The 23,493-nt window shown below is 41.4% G+C and overlaps 1 protein-coding gene across 2 annotated transcripts; it reads left to right on the top strand.

Moving 5' to 3' along the window:
- The first annotated feature begins 230 nt into the window (after positions 1–230).
- On the top strand, positions 231–23,448 carry KLHL24 (kelch like family member 24). Of its 2 annotated transcripts, none has more exons than XM_074877794.1 (8): positions 231–355; positions 3,030–3,155; positions 6,662–7,649; positions 12,664–12,848; positions 13,977–14,095; positions 15,197–15,385; positions 15,804–15,992; positions 17,181–23,448. In XM_074877794.1, the coding sequence occupies exons 3-8, from the start codon at positions 6,730–6,732 to the stop codon at positions 17,379–17,381; spliced, it is 1,803 nt and encodes a 600-aa protein (XP_074733895.1). In that variant the 5' UTR covers positions 231–355; positions 3,030–3,155; positions 6,662–6,729; the 3' UTR covers positions 17,382–23,448. The 2 variants fall into 2 exon arrangements, with proteins under 2 accessions (XP_074733895.1, XP_074733896.1); XM_074877795.1 differs by lacking the exon at positions 231–355 and adding an exon at positions 1,121–1,742.
- Positions 23,449–23,493: the final 45 nt, after the last annotated feature.

The raw sequence follows: 23,493 nt of genomic DNA, 5'->3' as shown, positions 1-23,493 counted from the left end.
CGCCGCTGCTGCCGGGGGCTCTCACGGCCCCTCCGCGCCCTTTGGCCGCTTGTCCCCGGTTCCTCCCGGGACGCTGCCGCAGACGGAGCGCGGCGCGGACCCCGGTTTCGCGGCCGCCGGTCTCCGGGCGGGGCGGCGAGACTACAGCTCCCAGGGCCGCGCCGGGCCCGTGACATCACGCGCGGTGGCTCGGCGGTCACATGCCCCGCCGGCCCCTTTGTTTTGAGCGGCGCTGGCAGCGCGACCGGCGGCGGCGGAGAGGCCCGAGCGCACCGCACCGCTCCGTACCCGGCCCGACCCCCGCCCCGGGCGGCAGCTCCCGCGGGGCGCAGCGCGGCGGGGCCCGTTCCCGGCTGTGAGTGCGGGCCGGCGCGGGGGCGCGGGGTGCGGGCGGCGGCGGCGGCGCCCCCGCGACGGTCCGGGAGCCCCCGGGGAGGGCGCGGGGCCCCGCCGAGGCGCGGCGGTGGCGGTGGCGGGGCCGGGGCCGGGGCGCGGGGCCGGCCGGGACCGTTAGCCGCCGCGCTGTGAGGCAGCGCGTCCCTGGCCCTGCCGGCAGCGCGGGGCGACCGCCGCGGCGGTGCCATGGCGGGCAAGGGCCGGCGGCGGCGCCGGTGCCCCGGGACCTCTCGGCTGTGTGTGTCGTGTGTGTGTGTGTGTGTCCCCTCGCCCCCCCGCTCCGGCACTGAGTGCGGGCAGCGGGGCCCAGCGGACGGTGCGGTGCGGTGCGGCGCGCCCGGCCCGGCCGGCGGAGCGGGGCTGGGGGGTGCCCGGTACCCCCGGTCCCCCCGCGGCGGTTTCGTAACGCGGGGCTGCTCCGTGTCCCCCGGGCAGCGGCGGCGGCGGCGGGGGGCCCGCGGCCGCGGATTGGGCGGGCGGGCGGGGGGGCGGGGCCGAGGCGCGGGGCGGCGCGGGGATTGGGCAGGCAGCGGGGGGGGGGCTGTCGCCAAGGCGGCTCGGGGTGAAGGTGAGCTGGAGGGCGCGCGTGCGCGCGGCGGCCCCGGCCCGGGAGACGGTGGCGGCACTGCGCATGCGCGCCGGGGCACGGCGGGGGGGGGCTGCGACCCGGAGGCCGTTGGCTGTGAGGGGGGGGCAGCGGGGGAGCCGCGTCCCGGGCTCAGCCCCGCGGGCGCAGGGCGCCCGGGTTCTCCCGGCGGCTGTGGGGCCGGCCCGCTGCGGCACCGCGGTTAACCCCCGCCTCGCCGGCGCCCGCGGCGTGGGGCCCGCGCGGTTGTGCCCCGCGTTTGGCGGCGCTGGGTACAGGTGGTTCCCGCGGGCTGGGGGCCGCGTCCTGCCAGGCGCTGCCATTTTGTGCTGCTGCAGCCGCCTCCAGCCCCGCCAGTAAACAACGGGCGAGCGGCCCGTGGGCGTCCCCTCAGCGCCGGCCTTGTCCTTCACCCCTCGGGTCTGCTGGATTGGCGCTGGGGCTCGTGTTTTTGGTTCTGTTTTGTTTGTTTGGGTTTTTTTTTTTTTTTTTTTTAGTTTGGATGACGCTCTGTTTCCTTATATAGCAAAAAGGGGTGGCAACAACTTCGGAATGTTTTGGCCTTGAACGGTGCCTGTGTTCGGTCGCCCCCGGGCCAGGGGCACGGAGGGGGCCGGTCCCTCTGTGTGTGTGTATGTGTGTGTGTGCGGACATTAAGGACATCCTCCGATTTCTTAAAATTTTCCTGGCTGGGGTTTGTTTTGCGTGTTTCGCGTTGCCTTGCTCTGTAGGATTCTCGGTAACGCCCACGGTTTCAGATGTACGTCTTTATGTATTAGTCCAATTTTCACATCGTTACATACTTAAAATTCCTGTTCCTTTCGGTAAAAGTAATCTCCCTGGGTATCGGCCTGGCTGTCTCTGCCTGTGTGATCGCAGCGATTTGTTTCTTAGTTTCAAATTTAACAGGCACTTGGCTGAAGCCCCTGGAAGCTCTTGAAACGCTTAATCGGGATGTGTGCAATGACTGGGGCTTTCGTTCGGGTTTTTTAAAGCAAAATCTGAATATATGTAAAAATAATAGTGAAACCAAGGTGGAAGAATGTTTTTTTCAGTCTCTTCCCCATAGGTTAATGATAGTATGCAGTGCTGCCTTTTTTTTTCCTCCCCTTTCCCTCCCCAGTGGGTGTGTGCCCTTTCAGGTGACTTTTTCACTTACAAAAAGGTTACCTAAAGACTTCTGCACAGTTTAAAGGTGTTCATTTTCGCTGCTTTGTTAAATAATCACGAGTCTCATGTCCAAATCAGTTCCTGTTTTTGCAGGGTGATTTTTGAGGGCACTTAGGTCTTTTTGTATGTGTCATCACCTTGATTGCTATTGAATTTTAGCATTCAGAGTATTTTTTTTATCAAAATAGTGTCTTATTAGAATAAAAAACTTTTTCTACAGTGTACCTAACTCCTTACCATGTTGATCAGCTTGTTCACTATGAGTTCATGTTTATTAGTTCTTCAGTAGTATTAAAAACTTCATCTTAAAGGCATTCAAAAATCTCAATTCCTATCATAAAACAAGAAGAATTTATTGTTTTTTTTAAAAATCCTTTAAAACCATCAACTTTTTTGGTCTTTTTTTGTATCACAAGGAAAAAGAAGTGCTGTGTTTGTTTTTTGGTGGAGGGAAAGGTTATGCTTTTGGTTTTTTTCCTCTTCCTTCCTTTAAAAGAAAAAAAAACTAGAGTGGTTTGTGGTTTAGCCAGTGTGTTGCAGTAGGTACAACGGGGAGTTTGTTTTCTCTGACTCCTGTGGTAACCAGACATCTGAGGTGAAGCACATCTGCAAATCATGTTATCTGAACTCACAAACAACTAGAATTGGCCAAACCCGAGTTACAGTTCCCATGCTTCAGAACTAAAATACCATTTATTTTATTAAGCTTGGTTGCATTACCTTGGGGGTGCTGTTACTAATACCGCAGCAGGTAATAGTAGACGTGACGCGTCTGGGAGCTGGAGCCACACAGGCGGTGTGTGGGCTGTGCTGGGGGCTCCTGCCCTTCCCCAGGGCAGCCGACGTGGTTCCAGCGCCTCTGTTTCTCCCTTCACAGACGGTCACTGGTCCGGCCACGCCACGCGAGTGCTGGTGCTGACGTGAGGCAGCGGCGGTGGGCAGGGGCGCAGGGTGGAAGCCACCTCCACGGGCAGCGGCAGACGGAAGCCCAGCTCAGCTTCAGGTACTCTTTCTTGAAACTACAGCCCGAGGGTGAGCTTGGAAGGTAGAGCTGGGGCACACCTGATGACTAGGTGTTACCGAAGGGCCTCGCCCCGACCCTGGCTGCATGCTTCCTCTGCTGCTTTCTTCAGTTCTGCTAACGGACCGAAGGAGTTCTGTGGCACAGAAGTGACAGAAAACAGCTCTGCCGGAAGGCTGCTAGCTGTTGCCAGAGCTGCAGATGAAGGGAGAGGGCTAAAATACACGAGGATGTTGCAGTGAAGGAAGGAGTAGTCTAGTGCAGCATAAAAGTAATTTGCATAGGAGGATTTACTGATAGAAGGTGTCAGGGCAAATATTTTGTAGACCTCATTTACTGGCCTCTGATTTGGGCTCTTAGATTATTTCTGAGGAATGTGTTATATAGACAAGATTAAGGAAATAGAGGAACCTGATCTTCTGGTGAACGCACCTTAATTAAGAGATGTGCAGGTAACATCCGTGTTGGAGCTGTGTCTGTATTTGTAAAGCATTTTTAAAACCTGTTGAAAGAAAGTGTGATTTTTTTTTTTTTTCCTTTCCAGTTTTTTGAATGGGTAAACTGGTTTGCTTAAGGTCCGTCCTTGTTGACCCTTGCTCAGACAAGCGATCCAATGTGTTTTGTATTTTTTTATACAATAATTTCTAATAGTGCCTTTGGGAAAAAATTATTTTGTTTTTCTTTTGCTTCATTTAAACTTCCTGAAGAGATCTCAGTGTTAAATTCTCTAAATGGTTGGTGCTTTGTAATGCAGAGTCTGTAGGCCTGTGTAAGTACCTTTACATATGCAGAAAGTGCAGACAGGTGTATCCTCTTGTGTTTCCCTCCTTTGTGCACTCAGCAGCTCAGCTTCAGGCACAGACTCCCCTCTGCCTTTCCAGCTTTGGGGCTGAAACATGGGGCAGGCAGGTGGAAGTGGTGGCATTTTAAAACTGCCAGAGCGAGATTTGCAAGAAGGCCATGTGTATGTCTGATAGAGTTGAACATGTGATAGTGTTACTGATAGTCTTACAAAATTAGTTTGCTTAAGCAAACCTACAGAAATGATTAACTGGATAAAATTGAAGCATAATATATTCAAAAACAGTAATTTCTGCAATGGAATGTAATTATTCTTCCGTTCTGTTCTCTTATGTGTGAATTTACAATGTTTATCCCCTTGATTAGTTTTTGCTCCGTGGATTTTTTTTTTTTGGTCTCCTATTTCTTTAAACCACTGGGACACTAAAAAAGAATAAAATCATTTGCTGACCACTAATTTCGTGTTGTTCCAGCATAAAGAAGACATTGCTTCCTTCAGTGAGCAGTCTTAACCCAGAGTACTTATTTCCATTTATTGGTGATTGCATAATATAGTGTCGTTTTAACTTCACACATAATGAGAAAGATTTAATCTTGAAGCTTTTTGTACTTAGTTGCTGTGTTTTGCCCTTTCATGCAATATGCCGGTGTCCTGTTTCTGATTTCAGGCTAACTTTGCTTTGGAAGAGCTCCATTGGCTTTAGTGAAATTCTTTTGATTTAAATCTGTGATACTAGAATCAAGCCTTTAGGGATTATATTTATAATTTCATTGTTACATTTCCATTTTCTACTGCTGATGCTTCACTTCTGCCCACTTTCTCATGCCAAATAGTATGGAATCAATTGCAGATAAAGTTCAGTGTATTGGTTAGGGTGTTAGCAACTGAGCTGGTGAGGTGGTGGTAGTGGTTGTTGTTGCTGGTTTTGGTTTTTATCTGGCCTGCATCATTACAGGGTGGAACAGTTGTGAAATACATTGGATAGAATACCAGCTACAGATTAGACTGTTTATGCCTCCTTAAAATCTCTCTGAAGCAATCAATCAGTTATTAGATAGGCTCATTGCAACGGTGTTTTTCAGGCATCAACGTTGACAACTGGTCCTATTTTAATTAAAATTAAATATTTTGTAGAGTAAATAAGCCATACCAAGAATCTACCTTGTAAATATGTTTAAAAATTTTATATGGAAAATGACAGTTTTAAAGCCTCTTTTCTCAATGAGTATATGTATGGCACACATTCTTTTCTTGCTTTTTAAGAGGGTGCCTTTTAAAAGGTGCTGTGTAAAAAGCCTGTTTAGAAAAAGCGTGTTCATTGCTTTCTATATTAAGCGATGATGTAGCCAGACTGGGATTGTGTAATTGCAGCTCTAAAGATGCTGGCACGTCAACAAATGAAATTGCTGTGAGGAGCTGACGTCTACTGACTGTATAAGTGGGGAATGAGGGAAACTGAATATAACCTCTTGGAAGCATGAAAAAAATCTCCATAAACTTTAAAATAACTCAGTACATGTCCTTCTAGACATAGAAACAAGTATTACATGTGTCTGGAATGATACCTGTGTCAGACCCAAGAGGGCGTTTTGCCCAGCCTCTTGCTGCCTCAGTATATTTTGGTGGACATTCATCCAGTTAATTTGAAAGCTCAGGATTGGCAAAAAGCCGTATCACTGCTAGGTTGATTGATCACGTTACCTCTAATACACGCTGTCTGCAAAATCAGCTGCAGTTTCTTCACCTAAAAACATACTATTGGCATACACTAACATTTGAGTGCTTGATTTTTGCAACTTCAGTGCACTGATTAATGTGAGTCTGTGTTTGCATGCTGGGGGGAACGTTGTACACTGTCTATTTGAAACTGGAAAGTGTTTGAGCAAAAGGTTTTGCTAAAAATTATTGGCTAGTAGTACTTTGGAAAACAGATCTCCCTATCCTCAGTGAGTTGCCCTTGGTTCTTATTTCCAGTAGTTTTTTACCAACTAATATAATTCTTTCTTCATTCTGTTTCATGTGCTAGCAGCTTATGTTCATTTTTAATTGAATCTTAGATTATCAGTGAACTAATTTTTAGATGCTAGGAATGAACAGGTAAAAACTTATGGCCAACGTTATTCACTGAGATAACTGAATGTTATTAAACACTAGTATTATAAGACTTCATTGTGAGAGACTTGGTAATGAAAATGGAGTGATTTCTCTACTGAATTTTTATTTTGAAAATATCAGGGTTTTTTTTTTCCCTTTTTAACTAGTGCTGTTGTAGTAGTACTTGGAGTCTCCAGCTGAAATGAGGATTACACTGGAAAATGAGAAAAGCCCAAGCTCTGGATCTTTATCCAGGAAATCTTTGGCTTTTGTCCGTTGGGTGATTTTCTGCAGCCAAGATCTCCTTTTTTTACACCTTGAACACTAATACAATGCCAGTGGTGCTGAGACATTCAGAACTTGCCATCCATGACACCTGTTCTATGGGTATATTTTGTATTTAACGTGTGGCAGGTGATGCTGCATTGCCGTGCGCAAGGTGCACGGTAACTTGCCCTGTAATACCATGTCCCCTATAGTAAAGGTCAAAAATTGTACCAGTTCTTAGAGTGACCAAATAAGTATCTTGTCTAATTCTCATATGAAGTTAAGAATATACCAGACTGAATACTGAAGTGTTTTAATTTTTCAGACCGTAGCACTGCGAAGGAGAAACTCTGCAAATTTTTCTCAATGACTCTATAGCCAACTGATGTAACAATGGTACTAATATTGGGACGCAGACTTAATAGAGAGGATAGTGGGATACGAGATTCCCCTGCAACCAAGCGGAAAGTTTTTGAAATGGACCCAAAATCATTGTCAGGCCCTGAGTTTTTCGACTTTTCCTCGGGATCATCCCATGCTGAAAGCATTCTCCAGATCTTCAATGAATTTCGAGACAGCCGGTTGTTCACAGATGTTATTATCTGTGTGGAAGGGAGGGAGTTTCCCTGCCATCGAGCGGTTCTCTCGGCCTGCAGCAGCTACTTCAGAGCTATGTTTTGTAATGATCACCGAGAAAGCAGAGAGATGCTAGTGGAGATCAACGGCATTTTTGCTGAAGCTATGGATTGCTTTTTACAGTATGTATACACTGGCAAGGTGAAAATCACTACAGAGAATGTGCAGTATCTCTTTGAAACATCGAGTCTCTTTCAGATCAGCGTTCTGCGTGACGCCTGCGCCAAGTTCCTGGAAGAACAGCTGGATCCTTGCAATTGCCTGGGAATCCAGCGCTTTGCAGATACGCACTCGCTCAAGACCCTGTTCACCAAGTGCAGGAATTTTGCGCTGCAGACGTTTGAGGACGTGTCCCAGCATGAAGAATTCCTTGAACTGGGGAAGGATGAGCTTATTGATTACATTTGCAGTGATGAACTGGTGATCAGTAAGGAGGAGATGGTGTTTGAAGCTGTCATGCGCTGGGTGTACCGGGCGGTTGAGTTGCGAAGACCAGTGTTACACGAACTTCTGACGCACGTCAGGCTCCCGCTGTTACATCCAAACTACTTTGTTCAGACTGTGGAAGTGGACCAGCTGATTCAGAATTCCCCAGAGTGCTATCAGCTGCTGCACGAAGCCAGGCGATACCATATCCTTGGAAATGAGATGATGTCTCCCAGAACTAGGCCACGCAGGTGAGGAAATTTTTTTTTTTTTTTTCCTTATTTTTAGGAGAAGGACATAGTTTGATATACACATGCCCAGAAAAAAAATCGAAGATTATTTTATTTTGCATTCTGGAGCCACTACAGTTACACTTCAGTACTTCCTCAAAACACATGAAGCTCACATTTGTCATGAAAATGTACATAAGTGAGTCTTTTTGCACAGATCACTTTATTGCTGTGAAATAAGCGACTGTTCAGGTAAGTGAAGTTACATTACCTTGTAAGTAAAATATTTTCTAAAGGTTAATGTTTGCTAGATGAGAGCTTATGTTATTTCATACAATAGCAGTGTCTTGAAAAGAACTTACTGTGCTAGAGCAGGTTAACCATTCTGTTTCCCAACCTTATTTCTTTTTATAATAAAGTCATGTAAGTGTACAGCACACTGTAAAGGATGTGGATGGAGATTCATATTCAGAGCATTCACATGCTACATCACAAATACTTAACAGATGGAGTAGTACCTGGATTTGTAATAGACAACAGCAGGTCTAAGAACAGGTTCTTAACTGTAAAGAAGCTAAATCTTGCATTTTTAAAAAATTATGAAACAGTTCCTGAAGTATTTCATGCTTATTCTATGACATATTAATGATTCAGAATTGCAGCTACTTAATAATGTGTTACACAAATAGGTGACTGAAGTTGCAAGAAGAAATGAGGAAGAGTCCATTAGTGGCATTTATGAGCAATGGTAGTTACAATTTTTTTTCCTGAAAAATGTTTTCCCAGTAAAAGCCTTACCTCCACATGATAGTTTGTTGTTAACTCCAGCTGATCTAAGCTGTAGTTCTAGAATCATGTGTTATATTAATGTGGTGCAGTGACCTGGTCTGGACAAACAGATTGTGTTAGGAGTTAGTCCTCTTTGTTTACTCTTAGTCAGATGTGGTTGCTTTATAGTGACTGTGCAGGGAACCTTTTTTTTTTTTTGGCATGTGTTAAATTAGGGGGAAAAAATACTTGGCAAGCATTTGCCCCACTGTTGGCTTTCTAGTCTTCACTCCTGCCATGAGAGAGGAAATTCTTCTTAAACTCTTTGCAGCCCTGCTGCCAGGTTTTCTAAGCTGTATGTTGCCATGGAGGGTCTTTGGAAACTTTTTTGGTTCATGGGAGTTTGGAAACTGGTGCAACGATGGTTTCTGAGGCATTTCCTACCCTGAGTCTGGGCCTGAGGGAGGGACCGTGGGAATTCAGACCAAGGACCTCCTTGTTTCATTGAGCAGCTGGAGTGTGGCTGTATCTTGTGGTATTTGGTGTGGTGGTGGTTGTACGTTTATTATGCAATTTGATAAAGAAAGCAAATACACTCAGACCTAACAGTCTTGACAAAGTGCATGGTGTGTATGTATTGAGAACCTGAGCAGCCTCAGTGTAGCATTCCAGTTTGTAAATGAAGTACCTTGCCCAACACAAGTGATTTCTGAAGCAGGGGGGTAGAGGGATGTTGGTTTGGGATTTTGTGGGTTTTGTTGGGTTTACTGCTGAGTTTATTAAACTGCACTGTGAATTCGAGTAGGCAGGAACAAGAGAAGTAATTTACAAAGAGAAAAACTGGCTGGCCTCCCAGCAGGAATTTTTTCCCCTTTTCTATATACATTCATGGAATAGTTCTTTGTCATTTTCTTTCTGTTGACTATAGCAAAAAGAGATTGTGTTCTAAAACAAGTTACCGTGTCCCTCTTTCCCCCATGTTTTCATCACACCTTTTTCTGGGCATTTCTGGGGGGTTTGGGGAGGAGAGGATGCTGGAGAGCTCTTTTCCTTCTTTCTTGTCTTCCTCCAATTTCTTTTTTATGTAAACTGTTTCTAAAAGGAGATGGGCTGCAGGGTCAGAAATTCCCATGCCAGTGTTTTTACTGAAACTTCTGGAAATTAATTGTGATTCCTTGTATGGGTATGTATGCACCTGCGGGCGCAGCGGGTTCTACCCATTTTTTAAAAGAACAGTGTGGATTGCAATTTGCCATTGATTTTCTTTTTTTTTTTTTCTTTTCGAAGCAGTGAAGAGTTACCTGCAGTAAATACCAGTTTAAAACGTGGCATAACGGATGCCTGCTTGCTCTTTTGCCACTAGGCATTGTTGACAAATGCAGGTCTTTTTGAAAGAGCTTTCAGTTTTGTACTTGCAACTACATAGTGACATCTTGAGGTTGTCTCTCATGCTCCTTTTAAGTCTGCCTTGTCCCCTGCTGGTTGTGTCGCACAGCAGTGAGCAATAACACCTTTCCATATGCAAACCAAACCATGCTCTTCCTACAGTATGCTTTGAATTATCTTCAGATTTTCATGTACCTGTGGATTCTTCAGTCACACCATTTGTTAGGCTGTCTGATAAAAATATGAGTGTTCTCTTGAATTACTTAGAAGTTACTACATTCACACATTCTAACACATCCTTTTTAGTTGCCTTTAGAAAACTTTAATGTAGTTCCTTCTTTTTCCCCCAGGGAGATGAGTTTTTATTTCACTTCACATTTCTGTCATATCATTTACTACCCAAAAGTGAATTAACGGGGGAGGGGGGGGGGAGTGATTTACCATAATTCCTGTAATTTGTCTCCCAAATTTAAAATGTTTTTGAGTGTAATCAGATGACATTCAGAACTACTGAAGTTCTTGTGGCCAGCTGACGCTGTGCTGGTTGGTGTTCTCACCTCGCCTAGAGGTCTGCATGTAACTCGGGAACCCCTGGAAACCTGCTCTTGGGAATGCACAATTTTGTGCACCTCTTTCTGATGGGAGAGTGTCTGCCGGAATCTCTACAGTGCTTGTTTTACCTCATGTCTGTTATTTTGATCACACTGTTTCTTCTGAAGGGCTACAAGGAGGACTTTCTGTACCACTGATTGAGATCACAGCTTTTTCTAATCTCCATTCAAATATACTCTTACTTCTCTTCTGGAATTAGCCTTTGCCTGTATGTTCTTTTGGTGTACTCCCACATTTTTGATTTTTTTCTTTTAAACTGATGTGCCCTCCATCGTTTGCAAAAGATCTTTTGGAACTAACTTTAAAATCTATACAGTGCAAGACTCCTTCAAGAAAATGTAACAGAGAAACTGTTTCTTAAGTGAAGAAAGGATATAGTTATATAGATACTAAAATGCTGGGAAAATTCTTGGTTTTCTGTGGATTTGAAATACTGTACTAAATGAAGACTTTCTTTAAAGAGCAAAACTCCATCATAGCAATATTCATAAAGAGTTCTCTCTGATCAAAGATTTTGGTTCATTTAGTTTTAAAATAAAGATTGATAATCTGGTACTGTAAGATTTTCAGTAGGTGGAGGCCTTGATTCTAATCTAGAAAGTAATCAACAGACAAACCTCTTTCATACATACAGTTAGCTGATATAGTTGGGCTTCCTTCAGAGGCAAATTATGAGATGAGTATTTTGCTTTTAAGGAAATTCTCTTCCTGGGTAATGCTTTGCTGGCATGGGAACTTCCCCGCTCTTACCCTTTGAGAGATTCTTTTCAGAGTTGTTCCTCAAAAAAGCAAAAAACAGTAACAGTAAATACATAGAAACCAGGAACAAGCATGACTTCAAAGCTGAGCAGCTGAAGAGAGTGGTTCTTCTGACTAGTTCAGGTGCGTAAGTATACTTCCTCAGATACATATCTTCTATGTAATGTTATAGTGCATTGCCTTTGCCTGTTTAAAATATTCTGAGTAGAAATATATATGGCGTATTTAAATTACAGTGTGTGGTGACAAGGAGATAGAAGGGCTAACTAGTTTTATTCCTGATGTTTCAGAATGGGGAACCTGTTATCATGATTTATAAGTTAATATGTGCATAAGTTCACATGTTAGGAAGTTTGGGGACAGATCATGCAACTTTTATCTCAAATGCAGTCTTAAGTCCTTTTTTTTGAGGACTGCAGTACTCAGCAATGGTGTGAATGGGATGGAAGTTAAAGCACAACACAACAAAAAGGCTTACTGAAAAAAACCTCAATCTTGCATTCAGTTTTACTTAAATAGTAGACAACACTCCTTGAAATAACTGTATCAGTGCAAAATCCTTTAATCTAAAAATGCCCTGAAAAAAAAGGATTTTGACAGATGTTTACAGGAAATTATAAATTTGCAGGGAGGAATAAAAGTTGGTCATAATTTGATTTGCATGTTGAAGATGGTTGGTTGATTTCTCCACATTCAAATGTGGATCAACATATAATGAGTTGTTATTGCTGCAGATATAGAATATGTATAATGCAGAAGCATCAGGTTAGTAGAATAAGAATGAGTGTGTGGAATAGAATTTAAAGGCTTATTTGCATATACTGCAGACTGTCTAATACTTAATTTTTTCACACTGAGTTTTTGTTTTAGGCTTGAATTTTTACTTCAGCATTCCTTAATGTTTCCTTCTTATCACTACACTTCTTTCTCACTTTCTTGACTGTGCATTGGCTCTAAGGTCTGGTTTTTTTCCTCTTATTCTGGTGACTGTATGCCTTCAGCTATTTTTTGCATAAAATAACCCAAAAGATTTCAAACTTTTTGAGTATTTAAGCAGTGTAAAGTACTGTGAATTTTGAAAAATTCAGGGAGGACACGGGGGATGCGAGGACTGGTTTCATTGTGAAACAGATTGCTCATCTCATTGTCTCTGGCCTCGCTTGAACTGTTTCTGAAGCCTCTACGTACACAGTCAAAGGAGAACTATTATTAGAGTAAGGGCTTTCTGTATTTTTTAATTATTTGATTTTTACATAGAACGTTGTGCAGTGCAACTCCACCACTTACACAGAATACCTGTCGGTGGAGTAACTTGCTGTGTAATGAGACAGCTGGAAACAGTGAGAACCTCTGTTTGCTACATGACTTTTTTTCTTTTTTCTTTGCTGTATAAGTTAATGCTAACTAGTAAATTTCCCGATTTTAACAGAGTTTTGAAGACGATGTTGTTTGCCTCCATGTACTAATAAATAATCTTCTACATCTTAGTTTTCTGTGTTCACTTTTTTAGATCAACTGGTTATTCTGAAGTGATAGTTGTTGTTGGAGGCTGTGAACGAGTTGGAGGGTTTAATTTGCCGTATACTGAGTGCTACGATCCTGTAACAGGAGAGTGGAAGTCACTGGCTAAACTTCCAGAGTTTACCAAGTCTGAGTATGCAGTGTGTGCTCTACGGAATGATATTCTTGTTTCAGGTGAATAATCCCAAAAAATTTTAAGATTTCTTTCTTTTCTTTGTTTTTTTGTTTTCTTATTAAGTACTGTGAACTTCCAGATGCTCAACTGACAATTGCGTTCTGATGTAAATGATGAACACCAGCCCCAAACCAATCTTACTGTAGAAAAAGGTGTTTTCTGGGATTTTTGTTTGGTATTAATTGGTAGTGTTTTGCAGCTGATTCCAGGGTGTCAATTGTATTTAAAGAGACTAGTTTATGCTCGTTAAGTACACTGCTTTAAGATTTATTAGTGGCCTGTTTGCAGCAACAGTTGGAAAAATTGCAAGCAAAAAATCGAAAGCAGTGGTTTTTCTAGCAGCATTTTCTCTGCTACAAAACATTCTGTGTCCTGGTTAAACCACCAGTTGCCTAGGAGCACTGCAGCACTGGTATGTTGCTGGTGACTTGCTTCTGTCCTGTGGCTGCCTAGACTCTGAAAGAAAAACAGTTGAAGCTTCTTCTCATCATGGGAATGTAAAATGGAAATGAATTCCTTTCAGCACCAGAGTTGGGGATCCATTTATACCAGCCTTTTACAGTGAAATGAGCAATAGCTGTAGGTGTTAAACACCTCTCATTCAGTCTTTTAGCAAGGGTAAATTATAGGGTGCAGCTGATGGTTTAGAAACCAAGCCCCATGTGTTAGTTTAACCAAAGAAATTCTCTCCTCAGATGTGTAGTACCTATGTTTGAACAAAATGTAAAATGAAGGAGATGGATGCATGAACCAAATGGAAGAGCAGCTAGTGTTAGGGATGTGCCATGAGGCACATAAAGTTAAGATTTCAAGTGTCCCATCCAGGTAGTGACAGTGAAGGAAACCTGAAGAGCATGGGCAGAAGCCATTAAAATGCATTCCAATCTCGAGAAATAATCTCATCGTGTTACTGGGAAAGGCACACATAAGTGAAACAACTTAATGTACGTTGTCATGTTTGAAATCCACTGAAACAGACTTTTTCAGTCTAGCCTATAAATATAGCTAGATCTTTATTTCACATAAAAAGGATACAAAGTTTTCATTGCCCACCATAGAGGGACATGTTAATATTTCTCATTCAATAATAAATTTATTCAAATTGTCTTATTTTTGTTTTTAAAAAGGTGGAAGAATCAATAGCCGGGATGTTTGGATTTATAACTCTCAACTTAACATTTGGATCAGAGTTGCCTCCTTAAATAAAGGCAGATGGCGTCATAAAATGGCTGTTCTTCTTGGTAAAGTAAGAGAAGTATATTTATAATTTTTTTTTATAGTGGGGATGTTTGCTGTATATAAAAAAGCAGTGGAGAAAATATGTATGTATTTAGTATTACTTTGTATTTCCTATCAAATAATTATAAAAATGCGTATTTTCAAATAAAAGACTATTTTAAACAACTAGGCTCTTTTGTCAGTTAGACACTATCTGTGGATATGGAAATCATGTTATCCCTCAGTTGGGATTTTTTGTGTTTGTTTTGTCATTGAAGTGTCTTATGCCCAAGAAGCAATTTTTTGGGAAACAGAGAAGCATCTGGATTTGCCTGTGCTTCAAAAGTGCTGTCAAAAGTTTAACAGTTTATGCAGTTAACAGAAACTGGTACTCCTCTGAGTGTTAGCTCTCTGCTCTTTTATTTGATGTTTTATGTTGAAATTAACCAAATATGTGCTGTGGGGAAATGGGAGGTTTTGCTGTATTTTGAAGGCATTAACGCAAAACCAGTAGTTGGGATCAACTGCCTGTGGGGACTCCATTAGTGAAAGTTAGGGAAGATGTGCATGTGGTATCCCTTGGACCTCTTAAGAGATGAAACTTGCAGCTGGAGCAAACAGAGGGAAGAAGGTAGACAGAAGCAGTAATGAGCTCTGCTTCTTAAATACGAGAGAAGCAACAGGAAAGTAAAGTTTACAAAGTGAGAGGAAGAAATATTTTTGTAAGCAAGTAGGAAAAAAGCAAAACACAGAAAAGCAAAGGTAAATTCAGATGGACTTTTGTTGCTGCTGTTGCTCAACATAATTTGTGAAAAGAGAAGTGCAGAGAAGTGCCTTTTTTAACAAATGCCATTCAAATAGGAAGTTTCTCTCTCAGTATTAATAATACTGTGCTTTGGACGTGTGTTTGCAGTGTCATTCCACATGTGACTGAATGGAACTCTCCAGGGAGTCTTTACCTATTATTTTTAGATGATATCCTTCTCCTGTGTATAAAGTAAAATGTGGGGAAAGTACCCCTTCACAAACCTAGCAAATTAGGATTCTTGCAGCTTTAATTTAATTTTGTATTTAAACGTAATAACTACTCTAAAAATGAAATGTTGATAGTTTTCACCACTTTGCACAGGTATATGTTGTTGGAGGATATGATGGGCAAAACCGCCTCAGCAGTGTAGAGTGTTACGATTCGTTCTCTAATCGATGGACAGAGGTGGCTCCCCTTAAAGAAGCTGTGAGCTCTCCGGCTGTCACCAGCTGTGTTGGCAAACTCTTTGTGATCGGGGGTGGTCCTGATGACAACACGTGTTCTGACAAGGTCAGTTGTGTTTGATTGCTTCTTCTATCCATGGTAGACAGTGTTGCTGGTTTAAAAACAGATCATACAGGGATCTGTTTTAACTGTTTTGCTGAATGGAGTATGGAATTACTACAGTACAAAAAGTAGAGAGTAGAAAACGTTAACTCAATGATACATACTGTTCCTGTGGTCTTTCTCATGGATACTGTCATCGCCTTCAAGTTCTGTGAATTCTTAAACTTGTTAGGAAAGTAATGTTGAATATAGTGCATATATAGACAATATATGGACTTATATTTATATTGACTTCATTTTCTTGGTGGGATATTGCCCACCAGGTATTTTTGCTTTGACTCTTCTTGTATAACCTGTGTGGGTGTGCCAGGCTGTTACTTCAATTAGGCTTTTAGTCTGAAATGCATGTATTTGTTTTCAGGTTCAGTCTTATGATCCCGATACTAATTCTTGGTTGCTCCGTGCAACTATCCCTATCGCGAAAAGATGTATCACGGCTGTGTCTTTGAACAATCTGATCTATGTTGCTGGTGGGCTTACCAAAGCAATATACTGCTATGATCCAGCTGAGGACTACTGGATGCATGTACAGAATACATTCAGCAGACAGGTAATTAACACTAAAAGCCCTGTAGACATCTGAAAGGTATTTTTTAATGTTAATATCTTGGCATGAAATGAGTGTACACTTGTTTAACCCTGTTAAAATTGCATCTCTGATTCCATTCTTTCTTTACTTCTTCATCTTCATTCAAAACCTCACGGAAGAGGAAGTTTCTAAACCAGCAACTTTTCAGTTGGGTGTTGCTGTTAGCCAGTCCAGACTTTTTATTTGAGAGCAGTTACTGTTGGAAGACAGTGTAACAGTATAATGGATGATGTTTTAATTGTACAGAAGTTGATCTCTGTCAAGTTCTGCTGTATGTTTTAATTTAGACTGAAGATAGTAATTTCCTTATAATTTATTAAAGTTTTTCAATGTAACAAATATTGAAGGCTGTTTTTACAGTGTGGTAAAAATAAAAAAACCAAACCAATGTGTGGCACAGAAAGTGTCTGCCTTAAGCACCAAGAGCTGTATCACTTCCACGTATGGAACTGAGCAGAATTTACAAAGGTGTCCCCTTGGTAGTAAAGTATCTGTGTATCAGTTAATTGTCCTGGTGTTTATAAAACATCGATCACATACTCTACGGTATCTAACAGAATTAACAGAAATTTGTTCTTCTTTTTCCTGGCCTTCCCTCTATTCCTCTGTTTAGGTCTGTGTTCTCTATTTAACAGAATATTTTTTCCATGCCTGCTTTTAAGGAAGAAATAAAGTAAGGCATAGTGCTGTCTTTCTCTTATGCACTCTTTTCTTAGTCATGGCTTTTTACCTCCCTCTTTACATCCCTCTTCACTATCTGTTACTCCTCTAAGGTGCTTCTCCTTGTTCCCATTTTTTTGCATTAATAGTACCTACCGTGGCCCCTCTTCTGAAAACCTTTATTCTCTCTCCCTTTCCTTATCTCGGATGTTTAAATGGTAAGTACAGTGTTCAGCTGTATTCCATTATATCCCTTGTCTGAGCTGTGTGTAGTGAAGGCTTAGACCTGAACTAGTCTTTTCTGTAGGATTGTGCTGCTGCTGTCCCCAGTTACTGTGCTTTCTGCATTGGCCCTCTCAGGAGGGAATAGTATAGGCCAGTCTCTTTACAAAGGGTAGTCACAATGCTGTCCTGCACTGGGGTAAACATGCAGGAATCGAGGTCTTGTTTTTTAAATAATCATGTATTCCTTTGTCTATTTCGAAACAGGAGAATTGTGGCATGTCTGTGTGTAATGGAAAAATCTATATCCTTGGTGGAAGACGAGAAAACGGTGAAGCCACAGACACTATTCTTTGTTATGACCCTGCTACGGGCATTATCACAGGAGTAGCAGCCATGCCCAGGCCAGTATCATATCATGGCTGTGTGACGATTCATAGATATAATGAAAAAGGCTTTAAACTGTAATTTTTTTCTTGAAAAAAGAAGATGATGGCATGAATGAATCCAGTGGTCTGCCGCAAGACAGGCTTTTTAAAGATAACTGAAGTGGGAAGAAGCCCTTTCCCTACCTAAGCGTCGTATGAAAATTATATCCTGTGCCTTTAGAAAAAGGGTTAATTTAACTTGCAAAACAAGTCTACAAATCTATCCAGTAACCAGAGTTCAGCTGTATCTGCTGTGGGCTCGGATACGAGAGCAGTAGTAGTACATTGTACTAGTGTTCAGAAAGCTTGCCCTGTGTGTGATTAGTAATTAAAATCTTGGAAGCTTTTTGGGGAAAGTGCCTTCATAAGCATTTGTGCCTGTGTCCTAAGAAGTGATATCTGCAAAATGTTTCAGGTTCTGCTAATTGGAAAAATACATAGGCAAGTAAATTCCAAAGAATCATCTAGGAGAATTACTGACAATTTAAAAAAAGTATATAATTATAATTCATATGCACAGCATTCTTACAAGCAGATTACTTGGCGTAACCAAGTAGATTTTATGTCAGATCATGCATGGTTTGGAATTTAAAAAAAACCAAACTCAACAAACCAAACATAGGACAAATACTAGAATCTCTGAGGAGTGCTTTTTTCTGAAGGAGAAATTGGTTGTTTAGCGAGCCACTGCAACACACTGTGGTAACGATTGTGTACCTTAACACTATGGACCTTGTTCATAGTGTTGCTAAGTGTTCATCAGAAGTACAAGGCTACATGACGTGGAAAACTAGTGATCACTGGGGTGTAGGCATGCATCTGTGAAGCAAATTTTGAATCCCAGTTTTTAACTTTTTGAATAGTATGGCTGGAGTTTGAAAGCTACTGGGTTCACTCTTTGCTCACTGCAAAGTATCTCTAGACTACTCAAGGAATAAAGGATGATGAACTCTGGATTCTTCGCTTTTCTGAATCGCACTATAAACTACCTGATGATAGAGATGGGGACTTGGGTTGCACCCTACAGCTTATAAATTGATCTATTGGATATCTCATCAGAGATAGCAGAGTACCCACCACCTATTTCTTGGCCTTTCTTCAGACAATCACTTACTCTAGCACAGTTAAACTACTATATAAGCTGCTTGGCCATCAATAAAGAAGTTTTTGAAAGGTCCCTCCTGTCACCAGAAAACTATCTGTGGACCTGTCCACGTAGCCATATGAGGTATCTCCCACATAACATGTTTTGGATAATTTTGAAGCCTAGGAAGTGCCTGTATTTTGATCCTTTTTTTCTTTTAGTAAAGGTATTTTTTTAAGTCCTCCCTAGATTCCTGTACTATGTCTCTTTGTTTCCAGTACACAGTTGTACAGTTGAGGCACAAGTTCATGAAAACTGAAACAGCACTTGAGAGTTGGAAAATGAATAGGATTGTCTGTGTACCAATTTCCTGTTAATCATCCAAAACCTCAGGAACTGCCTTTCAAAAGAATTCGGAGGACAGCAGCCAGTAGGGAAGTTGGTCAGTGCCAGGGCAGGAAAAAAAACACATAAGCCCCCTGCAGAGACAGCCCTGGCCTCGGGGTTCTGGTCTCCGTGCTTGCTCAGGAGGGTGAAAACAAGCACCATTTCTGGAACGTCGTTTGTTCCACTGGACTTTCTTCATCTGTTTTCCCAGAGTATTTCTTCATGAGATGGAAATTCTGACCCTCAGTAAAACTATGCCAAACTGGGAGTCATCATTTTCAGTAAAATATGGTCATGACTTTTAAAGAGCACTGGGAGCTGCACTTTGTGATGCATTAACTTGTAACCTCAGGAAAGGACACAAATTTCAGTTTCTGGCTGAATACCAAACACTGTTTTGTATATGTTAAGAATACTGATAAAATACAAATCTCTGCGTATCAGTGGTGTAATTAGGAAGTTAGTCCCTGAGCATGTACATTCACACTGCCCTAAAAAGAAAGTCCCTCAGTAATGTAAGACAAATGAATCAGATAAATTAATCCTTTTCTAAGTTTCTTGTGTTTCTGCTCACCAGGTGTTACTTTGAAAAGGTAATTTCAGTACCTGTGAATAAGGTCCGTTGATAGCAATGGTAACTGCCCAGTAACTGATATTATATACTAACACTGTATATAACTTGTGCCATCGTTGTAAATGAAAATGTAAAAAATGATAGGAGCACTTCATTGGAGATGCAATTTGAGAAATACTCTCCTTTCCTTTGATTTCCTTCTGTTTGTATGAAGACCTGTAACGTTGATTGTCATGCTAAACTGTTTAAACATGCTTTATTCTGTAGGTGTAGAACAATGTCATTTATGTATAGGTATCTTTTAATCTGTGTTTATAATACTGCACTAATCTGTAAATAACAAGATACTGCTTTCCATGGTTTTGAAGATTCATTTTATAGTTTAGTTGTCTTAACAATTTATGTACCGTTACCTATTGTTTTGAAAATGACAGTGTTTAATGAACCAGTAAATGCAGAAATGTAGATGTAGAAGAAAACTTCTGCTTGCAGTTCTTGAAACCTGTATTCAATGCTGAACAATTACATGTGTGGAGCATTGCTAAAATGGCAGTTACTCATGCAATGATTTCCTTAAAACAAGCAGTATTTTTTTTTGCTTGTTAACTCTGTAAATAATTTGTACTTACGGCCTGCTCTGTTAGAACAATTATTTTTAGATATACTAGAAAAGAACAATTGGACTTTTATAGTTTAATGAACATGTACCATTTTTCTAGAAGGATGCATTAATTTGGATGTTGCATTCCTGAGCCACCTGTTCTCTGATGCATTTCACCTGGGTATGGATTAATTCAAAGATTTAAACTCTCACTGTTGTGCGTATCTGGCTGCTTGCAGTTTATGGGCTTGAGCAGCAAGGGGGGTTTTATGTCTCAGCTAGGAGAGAAAATTATTACTGTCATCGATTAGAGCTACCAAACCTATTACATTTATGATGGAAATCTTTTGATTATCAAGTAGAGACACCTGCACAAAGATGTAACTTCAGTCTAACCATACATGGGGAGAGGGCTCAACTATCTCCAAAGTCACACCTAAAAAATAAATTCTAAGAGTTGTCTAATAATTCACTCCACTAAACAGATAATTACCTTTTAAGTATTTCACTCTTAAAAGGAAGTGAGAGTAAATATTTTCCTTCTCCGTATTGATGTCCATGATGAGTTACATCCTCAGCAATATGATGTTAATTGAAAAGAAGGTTGATGCTTCCTTGCAGCCTGGCTTCAGGAAGGTTTTGAATAGATAACTTCAGTTCTGCATTATAGTGCAGCCTCTAGCCTTCTGCTTTTAGATATACTATGCATTCTCTCATTTTACAGACAGCCAGCGTGTAACATTGCCTGGTAATCATTTAGTTTTACTCCCATCTTGGTAGTGCTTAAGTGGGCATAATTTGTGGAATCTCTTCCATTTGTACCATCAGATGATTCATTTTATACTACATTTTTGGTAAGCATTTTGAGGATTTGGCACTGTGCTTTCCAGCCTAGCACCAAGGGTCCAGAGGTGTACTGTTATTTTTTTATTCTAATTGGCACCAAGGCCGTCTTCATCAGAGATTGCTTTTGTTTCTACTCTCTGAAGCACATATATCTTTAATGCAGATTATATTGATACAGACCCTTACCATAACTAACTCAAGCTTTTTAAATGGTATTTTTAACACTGCAAGTTTTTGAGAGAGGCTGATGATGTAGGAAGAGGAGGTGCTCACCTTGACAGAGGTTCAGAGGAAGCTTTGGTCATCTGTGATTGTTGATCACTTGTGCTTGAGAGCAAGGATACTGCTGACTGCTCCAGCTTCTTCCTCAAAATAGTTGACTTTACCGCATTATCTTAGATAATTACTCAATTTATGCTGCTTTTGTTTTATTTGAGCTGCAAGGACAAAACAAGCAGCAGTCCCACTCCTTGTGACTTCAGGTTTCCCTCCTGCCCAAGGCATGTGGAGTGTTGGAGCTGTCACTCTTGGTGGGTAGGCAGAGCTGAGAACCTTGTCCAGCTCCAAAGAGAGAGACAAGAGAGAAACTTATTGGGGTGGGGTGAGAGATGGCAGGAGGCAACACAGTGTGTTTGGGGCTTGTGTGTTTGGCTGGGCTTGCTGAAAGCAAGACATTCTGCATGCTCATAAGCTTGCAATTCCAGATGCTGAAACTCAGGTGGTAAAAATACTTCACATTTGTCAACTCACTGAACTCAGGTGAATCAATAAATATGCATATATGGTCATGGTCTTCTAGGGGCAGTGTTCAGGAAAGCCAAAGGTTCATTTTTCCTAATTGCCCAAGTAGGCAAGTATATGTGGGGTTTTTTCTACCACTGAAGATGGCAAAAGCCAATTCAAGAGTATTAAGAAACTCACAAGACTTGATCACTGTGTGGCAAAATGAATGTTTTCATCTGAATGTAGTCTCATGCACACAAGAAGGTACAAATGAACTGGGTGGTTGTGCTTGGTTAAAAAATCTGAGCAACGTATACCCAGAAAAAAGAGTCTACGTGGTAAGATGAGATTTTTAAGCAGAAATTTGCCATCTGGTTGGGGGCTAAGCAGTGATTTTTTTTTAAATGTCTAGCACACAGGTTTCCTCAGTGTTGAATTATTTCAGGTGGTGTTAATAAAAATGGATCTCTCTGTCAGTGTATCATGATTGTGTCAGTGCTATGAACCTTGCCTCCAAACAGTAAGCAGCCTCCTACCACCCCCAAACCAGATGTGTGAATCACATGCTCTCTGCACGCAGGCCTTGCGTCAGCTGTCTTCCATAACTAATGTTACACATAAGTTTATGTTACTCAAAGTGTATAGCCCTGATAACATTACTAAGAATTCTATTTACAGGAACGTTTCTTGTTTTCTAGTGTAGTGCTCCAGTTTATGCTCATATGTTTATGTGCGCACATCTGTGCGTGTGGATAATTTTGTGATCATTTTCTGATAGTGCTGTTATAAGTAATGCACATAAAAGCCCCTGTGTACAGCATGTTGATAATGTAATTATGGCTTCCTTTGTATTATTAGTTCCAAAGAAAATAATGTGTGTTAATTTTGAAAATACCTGTGCCTTGAATTCACCTATATTTTTATCTATTGTGAAAGAGAGTTTGGATTACTTCTCTCAGTGTATCTTTATTAGGATTGGTCTTACTGTCCAGACTGTTGATGTCCTTTCTAAGACAAATAAATCTTGTCATTCATTAACCAGAATAGTTAAACCTCTTGTTTAGAATATGTCTAGAATGCTTCCATTATTACAGTGCTATGGCAGATTTAATCTAGGGAAATCAGTATTAGTTTTTTCCAATTTTTTTTGTTTCCAGCACTCGTCAGTGACAAAGGACTTGAGTTTAGTCTTTGACTTCCTGTCCTTAACATATGCAGTTTCTTGTTTTAGTCAATAGCCTCTATGATATTTCTGAATGCTCCGACTTGTCAGTCATGAACCTCTTGTTCAGTATACGTAACATGAAGCAATAATATGGTGCAGCATGGCAATAAGCAAATCAAGAGACTTGAATGTAATGTACTATTACTAATTTCATCTGTGTAAATGCTGGACCTATGAGTCATTCTCCTTTTGGTGCACCTGTAGCAATTTGCAGTCAGATTAATAGGAGCTACTTGGCCATGGAAAGAGAATTTACCTCCTGAACTGTTACTCATATGATATTTTATCTTCACCTAAAATCATGTTTGGATTTTCCTTTTTTTTGCTGAGGAAAACAGCAGTTCATGTTACTCCTTGCCAGTTCCTTTACTTACTGGACCATAAAAGGCGTAGTTCTGCGAAGAGCTGATCTTGTCTTCAAGAACAACCTGGTGCAGCACAAATGACATTTGAACAGAAAAGTGCAGACCACTTACTGCGTGCCAGAGTCAATGTAGCGTTATCTCACATATAACATCAAGGTCTTCAGATTGTGCTGACGGTAGAAAAGTGATTTTGTAATGTAGCACAATTGCAATAACACCTGTTATATTTAAATATGTTTCTTGCATAATTCTTTGAAATTTTTTTAAAGTTCAGTGTACCTAATAAACATTTGCCTTTTGAATAGTTCACTGTGTTTTATTTGGGTTATGAGAGGTCCCAGGGTGGG

Source organism: Strix uralensis, chromosome 9, assembly GCF_047716275.1.
Source record: "Strix uralensis isolate ZFMK-TIS-50842 chromosome 9, bStrUra1, whole genome shotgun sequence".
Taxonomy (NCBI): Eukaryota; Metazoa; Chordata; class Aves; order Strigiformes; family Strigidae; genus Strix; species Strix uralensis.
The sequence above is the reverse complement of the archived record's forward strand: the minus strand, read 5'-3'. Positions and strand labels throughout refer to the sequence as shown.